At 33.9% G+C, this 9,572-nt stretch overlaps 1 protein-coding gene across 6 annotated transcripts in view; it reads right to left on the reverse strand.

The window, feature by feature from the left end:
* LOC117115819 overlaps positions 1-7,114 on the reverse strand; it is a 17,989-nt gene extending 10,875 nt beyond the window's left edge. For 2 of the 6 annotated variants that reach the window (XM_033259766.1, XM_033259767.1), the window contains exon 1: positions 6,850-7,084. In XM_033259766.1, the coding sequence (XP_033115657.1) occupies positions 6,850-6,972 (123 nt within the window). In that variant the 5' untranslated portion in view covers positions 6,973-7,084. Of the gene's footprint in view, positions 1-6,849 lie in introns of all 6 variants that reach the window. The other 4 variants (XM_033259764.1, XM_033259768.1, XM_033259763.1 and 1 more) reach the window with 4 other exon arrangements.
* Between the last annotated feature and the right edge of the window lie 2,458 nt (positions 7,115-9,572).

Below are 9,572 nucleotides of genomic sequence, written 5' to 3' on the forward strand. Positions count from 1 at the left end.
GTATAAGAGACAGATACACGTACTGTACGTTATTGTTTGATTTTTTTAAAGTTGTTCAACTGACCTCGTGTGATTGAACTTCATTAATACTTTTTAGATCTACATCGAGTTGATAAGCCGCGTTGATTGTTCTTTTCTTGACATGTACCGGACATGTACTCAACCACAATGCATACCTGATTTGCCAGACAGAGGGAAAAGGATAGGTTTTCAATGTAGTCCCTAAGCTTCGTACCACGGTACAATGCACTATAAATACTTTGAAAACCCTAGTTTAAAGCTTGTTTAAATATCTGTCTCTTATACACATCTAGATGTGTATAAGAGCAATAAGTTATTGAGTATGAATAATAAAAAGGATGTATGTACTGTAATAAAGGCGAATGCCCCGCTGAAAATTTCATGTCTATAAACAAACAAAATAGTAAGAAATATATATGCAAATATATAGGAAAATGGGAGAAACCATAATACAACAAACGGCCACATCATGCAAAACAGTTTAAAATTAAAACAGAACAGTAGAGAAAATCCGATCAGAATGACAAAATAAACTAAGTATCCACTGGAAGAAATCCGAATATTTGCAGACGGATCCGTTTCAGCCTTCCATGCCTCATCAGTGCAGCTAGGGTACAGACCCAGACAAAACGTTCTACCAGCTTAGGCAGGACCCAGACTAGACCCACGACCACTAATGATTACAAAGCCAAACCAAGCCAATATATACAGTATACACAGCCCTGGTGTGAATGCAAATGTGGAACACAAGCTATGCGGCTCGGTTCCTACAGACAGCACTAGTCCGTGAGTCCGTGATCAGAGATCTAATGATGCAATCTCTACCATGCATTAATGGTGACCCGCTGGATTTCAATAGAGATTCTTTAATAGTAATAAAAATTTAAATAGGCAAGTGGGAAATACATACATACACACATATAACAATGACTAATTATTATTATTAATTGGAGTTGAATAGCTTGTGGTTAAGATGCTTGCCTTCCAATCCCAGGGTCCTGGGTTTAATTCCTGCCAGTTGCAGGGTTTTTTCTCACGACATAAACAACCCCACTCCCTAAATCTCATATTGAGATTTAGTTTGTGTAAAGCATCGTGTGTGTATGTTTGTCTTGTGTAAGGGATTATCACCTACAAGTAGGACAGTGATATATATTCGCTATTGGCAATCCTTGGCACATGTGTTGTGTGCCTAAAGGAAGAAGAAGAAGAAGAAGAAGAAGAAGAAGAAGAAGAAGAAGAAGAAGAAGAAGGAAGAAGAAGAAAAAGAAGAAGAATATATATATAGTAAATATTTTGATATAATTCATGAATTGCTTCACTGCAAGAATACGATTTTTCCCCAAAACAAAAGAGACATCAAGTTTAGCTTCCAAAAGGAGAAATTAACATGTTTCACTAGCCGCATGCGATAGTTCCTGATTTGCACGTAATCCCCTCGCGTTGCAATCACCTAGCTTCACCATAACAACAACAAAGATGGCGCCGCCCTCGCTCGGGCTCAAATATAATAGTTCTCCAAAGAAAGCAAATTTTCAGTGTCTGTTTAACAATCCAGGAACCGCTTTGTATGTTTTGATTTAATTCAAGGTTACAGTATTTTCTTCTTTCAGATATAAAATCCGTTCCGTGTTGCATTGCTCTACAAAATTACTTTCGAATATATATTTCTAAAGCAATTGGAAATAATACACGTACTGTACGTTATTGTTTGATTTTTTTAAAGTTGTTCAACTGACCTCGTGTGATTGAACTTCATTAATACTTTTTAGATCTACATCGAGTTGATAAGCCGCGTTGATTGTTCTTTTCTTGACATGTACCGGACATGTACTCAACCACAATGCATACCTGATTTGCCAGACAGAGGGAAAAGGATAGGTTTTCAATGTAGTCCCTAAGCTTCGTACCACGGTACAATGCACTATAAATACTTTGAAAACCCTAGTTTAAAGCTTGTTTAAATATTTTGTACAAGATTTTGAATTAATTCATAAATACGCTTTCGATTTACTTCACTGCAAAGAACTGAAGACGTGTTATAGTCTGACTCTGTGACTATTTTACTATTTTTTAAAACTACTTGATAATTTATTCAGAAATCACATAAATAAGCATACGAGTACTAACAAACTTATTATTATCTGGTAGTTTTAATTCATCTAGTTGGGCTTCTGAGTTTGTGAATTGGGTCAATTTTTTTCAATGGTCTTATTTTCTTACGTCCGAAAAGTTCTTATTTGTCGCAGTCTTTTTCTAAACAGCCATCAAATAGGCGGCTGAACAGTTTAAGAGTGATGGATTCAAAGTCAAAGTAACAAATTTATTTATTTAAATAAACTAAATTTACTTTAAATCCATCACTCTCAAACTGTTCAATCGCCTGTTTAATTGCTGTTAAGAAAAATATATTTTTTTTTAATTAAAAGTTTATTACATAAGGACTAATGAAATCGAAGCAGGCCCATCATGAATGGGGGCAAGGACACCAGAAAGGTTCTGTAAAAAGAAGACTTAATGTTGTGGTACAGTAATTTGGATGGGTCGGGGGAGCCCTCCCTGGAAGGTTTTATTTTGTAGATGCTTAGAAATGCACGTTCATGCATTCGGTGTGGTCTGATAGTGACTTTAAACTTCCTTAAACTTTAAAACAGGTTCGATGGAACATGAAGTTGTTATAGCCACTATAAAAAATCCCTTAATGGAAGAAGGCGAAATACCTACGGGCTCATAACCGCCTAAATGGAAGGTGCATCGCCTTTAATAGAGGCCATATTATTAATAAATGCAAAAAACAGTGCAACCAGATTAATGATTAATGACAATAAAAAGAGTTGGCAAAGCTAATGTTATGACATCACATCATATAATGCAATCTGACGCCATTTCACACATCAACGAGGTTTGGTTGTATGGCCGCAGGCAATTCGCTAAATGTGAAAGGCGAGTTGCGTATGAACACAGGCTATGATGCAGGACAGTGTTGCCTATGTTTGTATATATAGGATCTGTGCCTTACGGTTAACTAGTGTAAAGCTACGTTCACATCTAGCACGATCCCGGTCCGGCGACGTATCTGTGCATGATCGATGTAAGTAACGACGCTAGTACTTTTAGTTTTTGCCAATTCTCGACTTTGTCCAATGAATATCGTACGAATTTTATGTGAACGGTCCTATTCTTTACCACTGAACCCATTTTCACGATTTTTCCGGGCACTGGACCAGATCCGGGCTTTGATTTAAAAAAAAAAAGAAAAGTAAAAGTAGGAGAATATCCCATAACTTGCAGCGTCATGGTGCTGAATTGCGTATGACTATACTAGCAGTCGTAAAGAGGCGCTTCACGGTACAGTAGCTACATGTTCACATCATTCCACAACGACAGGGGGCTGAGATGAACCACAACATCGGGTCCTACTCTTCCGAAATGATCGAACACCAAAAAAATATTTTTGGTGTATTTGGAGCGAAACCATAAAGAGTAATTTAATAGACAATTCGTGGTACACAATTTTTACGAGTTTGTGCTTTAGTAATTCGCGAATTTAAAATACAAAAAAAAATTGAACAGTAAAGCATTTAAAATTCCTAGTAAAAATTTATAATCAATAATTAAAAATATTAAGATGAAAAATCGAGCCCCGGGGACGCAAATCCGACTCTGGAAACTAAGGGTGCCTCTATTTCGTGGTGTTCGATCATTTCGGCCGCGCCAAATGTATGGAACGCCAAAGGGACCACCGAATACACAACAGCCGCTAATGAGAAGAACGTAGTCATAGAACAGCTGGATACGTCAATAACAAAAAAGGAAAATATGTAAGCCTAGGCCTAGAGTGAATAATTAAGAATTTATTTACCGGTATAAAAACATAACGTACTATTAAAACAAGAATTTTAAATCTAGGCCTATATTTGTTTAAAGATACAGTAAATCATTATTATTATCCCCGAAACTTAGAAATTACCGGGTTGGTGTCCGGCGGGGTATAGTTTCATTGGTAGTTAAAATATTATGTTTTTGTTGTTTTCTTTAACTCATTTTGTTTTCAATAATTTTTTTCTTTTCTAACTATGTATGGTTTTGGACGGACTTCACGGATGAAAAAACACTCATGGGTGGTTCAAGTGTCTCCGTGTTTTGCATAAAGTATATTATTGCTATTATTATAGAATGTGTGTTAATAATATAATATAGGCGCCCTATGACAAATAAGTAATTATTATGTATTGTTAGTTTTATTGTACATCCTCCGGTATGTTTTATGTATAATGTGAAAATGTTTGATGTTGGTACGTTAGATTTATTTTTCTAGCAATACTACGGTAATAAATAAAAATGTGATGTAAAAAATATGTGGCTGTATAGTATACAACTTTGTTTCGTCACTTCTTGAAATATGTTTAAATTTTTTATTTGTTTTCAATGTTGAGAATTGGTGAATAAATCTTGCGCCTTGTGTTTAACCATTTCCGATATGTTTTATGTACAACGTGATTTTCTAATTAAATACATTTGTTGATTTCATTTGATGGTTAATAATTACTTATATATATATATATATATTTCATCACTTGTAGATGTTTGAATTGATATATTTTTCTTCCGTAATGAAAATAAATAATAGTGTTAAAAATCGTCTTGTTTCTTGTTTGTTTGTGCTTTTTAATGTTTGGTCGAATAAATGAAAGATGAAATTTATAGCTTTAATATCGTCCGGGAAGTTACGGTCGACTGAATAAATGAAAGATGAAATTTAAGTTTTTTACAATTTTTTATTACGCCCGCCGCTGCATTGAAATCTCCAAAAATATTTGCATATTTCTTCCTTAGGCCTATACTGTGAATTTAAAGAATTTAACCATCTCAGATATGTTTTATGTACATAATTTTCTAATTATATACATTTAAAGCATTTATCCATTCCATTACTACACTGTTTACCAATAAAACAAGATACAAAAGATACATGGTGTTATATTTTTTATTGTACAATATGTGAAAAATGTTACTAAAATCAGTGCATAAGGACCAACAACGACCTGGAATGTTGTCATTACCGCCTACAGAGGAAGACGGGGTAAGATATTTAAATAAAACTGTTACTTTTAACTATGCTAACACTGTGAAACTAACTACCAAAATGCATCATAACCTATTTACATATGAAAACATGAATGAATGTAGCCTTACAAAAGAACTAAACAGATGAAAAGACACCATTGTTGTCATATTCGTTTCCTTTGTTCTAAGAGTACTATCATTCAAATGAGTGCATTAAGTTGAAGACAACACCCATAAAGTATTGTCTAAAAAGAACGGACTTATAATATATAAATGAAATGATTGAAATATTATTATACATACAGTACATAATTCCTTATAATTTGATATTTAAATCCTATATGATATTTATGAAAATTTGCTTATTTTTGTATTTATTATGTAAGTTTCAGTATATAGTTAAATATTTACAGTGATTGTTACAACTTTAGTATCAATAAAAAAAGACTATACCAGTTTAAGTTTTGCTATTTTTTGCGAGACTTGTGTGAGGTGTTTCAATTTACAATACATATACTGTACCGCCATAATTAATATCACGAAATATATATATATAACAATACAAAACATATAATTAACCATCAATCAAACTAGTTTGAGGCAAAATATATTTTCCCTCATCGTCTACTTGTAAAGAACAAATTAAAATCATTATGATAAATCAGTTTCTGCACTCATATAATTGTTACAATAATTCATAACAACGAGCATCCGTTTATAACATTCCAAAGATAAAAAAAAGTACAAAATTACATTATAGTGACACAACTCATTACTGTACGACTATCATCAGTTAAAATTAACTACAACTAGGCCTTTTTTCTACAGAAAAATACAGTAGGCCTAGTATAAAATGTGAATAATTACGGTATCATTAGGCGTTATTATATTTATTAACACAAAAATAAATATATACCTAATGAAAAACACGGAGGTATAAGCATGCATTAGATACAAATATGTAGGCCTATGCCTAAGTTAAATAAAAAAACGGCAAGATTACTATTTGCCTACGCTTCCGCATCCTGCAACAACCACACTACCAATGGAACTCTATTGGCGCGCCATACTTTCTATTGTTAAAAATCTGGCGGCCGAAATGAGCGGCGGCCGAAATGATCTGAGCCCAAATATTTCACTATATTGTTAAAACTATTTATAAACTTATTTCACTATTATGTTTGTTTTGTTAAGTAAGTTACTTGATGAACTAACGTTTTTTCAAACACCATCAAATTCTGAAAATTTGAACTAATTTCGAAAAATAGGGCGCCCTCTCCTAGGCGAAATTCGACACGATTTTTCCAGTGGCTTTCCTACTCTGTGTGGTGAACCAGTGTAACACTTTACTACTCTTGAAAAACATAGTATTGTTTTCCAGAATTTTAGGTAGCATGCTATGAGACAGACTAAACACATTTTCAATATTGTTTTCATTCATACAGTACGTAGATATATCCTTTGTGAACATTTTGAAGAAAGAATATTCTGATAGGGTGATACCACCCTCCGTTAAGTATTTATGATTATTTAAGCATACCTCGATAGTTTAATTAAATAACACGACCTCCGGAAATATATCCGAAACGCTATGTTATTTCTGTTGGCTACACTTTGCTGCTCAGTACTGTTTGTCATCCATCGAACTTGTCTACCGCAGCGTGAAAAATGTGTATCCACTGCCTTGTATGTAACGACGTAAAACGTATTGTTATTTCGTATCAATAAAATAAATATAATATCAATAAATAAATAACTTACATCATCGTAATCTGGCGCCAATTCATCATAAAAATGAACCATTTTCTCTTCAGTGTCATGGTAAGCATGAGTTTTTGAGATTACTTTCTTACTTTCTGTATTTAAAGCTTTACCAGTTGCCATTTTCAAAACAAAACCCGCCCTCGATAAACTAAAGCGGCGATCTTCTGACCTGTGCGTTACCAGGCTTATACCCACGTTCCTATTAAAAACCCATTTAGCACACAGTTGCTTTCAAGGTGATTGGGAGTGTTTGTCATAAAGCTTGACCAATAAACGCGTAGTTGAAATCGTGACGTTGCCATCTCTGGTAAGGGAGCAGTGACCGGAAATCTGTGACGTAGTGTCACTCTCATCGGCCAATGAACGCAAAGTTGAAATCAGTACTCGACATCTCTTTAATTACGAGATGTTACATAATACACGATGGCGTGTATTTGATTGCTTCATAGAGAAAATCGAAAACAGTTAACGATACGTCAATTGATAATTGTCTTTGGAAAAATCCTCGGTATAAATCATAACGTATGGGCCTACAGTAACTCCAATGACAGGATTATTCTCTGATTTATATCAAACTCAAAATCAGTTTTCAAATACCAAATTTAATTTAATAAAGTGGAATAGAAAGAGGGAAAAAAATGTTAAAATTGAAAAATTTTCATGTAAATTAAAATCACAAATGTCCTAGTACATGTAACGTGTCATTGCATGAAAAAAAATCCATTTCAGGCTTTCTTGGGTGATCCATAGTTCAAGCAAGTGCTGCTATATAATTAAAAGCAAAATTAGAAAGCAAGAATACATGTTTCCTATGATAGTTAATTCATACCCATTTTATATCAACATGAATTTAAGAACTTTCTATTATTAACCATTTTTCCTGGTAAATGAACATAAACTATCTGAAGCGGAAAAAATACGACTTTATTTTATCCAACATACTTCAATAATTAATTGATAGCAATAGAATCACGTACGAAATGTTAAACTAGTACTTTTCTTACTACAGTATATAAATAATTACACGACAACAGTTGCGACAAAAGTTATACAAACCAGGAACACGAAATATTTTAACCAGTAATTTTACGACAAGAATTCATTTTGCTTCAAATTGCACTGGTTTATAATAAGACCCTTCATAAGTATATTATTATTATGTATTCCATATACCGGTACAAATGCTCAGAGGCTAACACTGCAGCTAACTTACCCGGCTTATCGACAACTTGAAAACGAAATTCAGTTATTAATAATAAGGGAACACTTTTCTGCGAAATGAGGGGAAATATATCCTTTAACACTACGGCCAAACCTTGTTACGGGGACGCCCTTAATATTATGTGGAGTGTGTCAGATTGGTGCAACCTCTATTAGTGAGGGGGAACAATTGTTTAACATATCCCCAAAAACGACAAAAATGTAGCTATAATCTATATACAAATGGTTATTACACTTAAAAAATATTTGCCCTTCAATGCAGAAAAATGTGAGGGGTGGGTGCAAAAACTTTATGTTCCTGAAATTTATAGCAATGTATGTAATCGAGACTGTCTCACAATTATTTTACGAAAGTACTCATCCAACAGAATAACACAATCAACATTACGTAACGTAACGAATCGGTCTTATGGTGATATCACACTGTTATTCAAACAGCAATTTTAGACAATGGTAGGCTCACCTCCGGGGAAAAATCACAAAAGAAAAGTCATCAAACGAATTTTTAATTTGTATTAAATACCTGTATTTGTAAAATGCTGTCCCTACTAACTAGGTGCTGGAGAGCACGAAATAAACATTTTTTAAACGCTTTACACAAGGTTTTCTATTAATCAGTTAATCATTACATGATAACCTCTTAAAAATAGTAACGTTGATGATGAATTTAAACAAAAAATAAGATGAAATTTTTCATCAAAAAAGTGCAAATTTTTTACAGTGAAAAAGATTATTTTATTTAAGTAATGGTTTATTAGTTTTAGGCCTATATTTTAATCAATATCATATTATTCTGAAGTATAGTTTCCCATTACTCTACCCATCGTATACCACAATGGTATCACCAAAACTAAGACATTTGCCTGAGAGATTTTAAAGAAAACTCCCTATTAAGGGGATACCTAAATAGTGATAGCCATATGCAGGTGACACCCCTATTTAGGGGACACTTTTGGTCAAGATGGTGCCCCTTAATAAGGGACACTTTTTTGGTCAAGATGGTGCCCCTTAATAAGGGGACACTTTTTTGGTCAAGATGGTGCCCCTTAATAAGGGTTCGGCTACCTAGGGGCTATGTGCTCTGTCTCTGTCTGTCATATTATTCCTGTGCTATCCATTTTAAATGATGTGCTATCCATTTGAAAGTCTGTGCTACCCATTTGAAAGACTGAGGCTTTCCATTTACAAGACTGCGCTACCCATTTGAAAAACTGCGATACCAATTTGAAAAACGGCGAGACATATTTTGTAAAACTGTGCTACCCATTTGAAAGTATGTGCTACCCATTTGTAAGACTGTGCTACCCATTTGTAAGACTGTGCTACCCATTTACAAGAAAGTGCGATACCTATTTTGGAAAACTGTACTACCCATTCCAAAGTCTGTGCTAACCATTTTAAAGACTGTGCTATCAATTTACAAGACTGAGCTACACATTTGAAAAACTGCGATACCAACTGTGCTACCCATTTGAAAGTCTGTGCTACCCATTTGTAAG

This window comes from Anneissia japonica, unplaced genomic scaffold (genome assembly GCF_011630105.1).
Source record: "Anneissia japonica isolate Jap-2015-1 unplaced genomic scaffold, ASM1163010v1 scaffold1483_len710385_cov172, whole genome shotgun sequence".
Lineage (NCBI taxonomy): Eukaryota > Metazoa > Echinodermata > Crinoidea > Comatulida > Comatulidae > Anneissia > Anneissia japonica.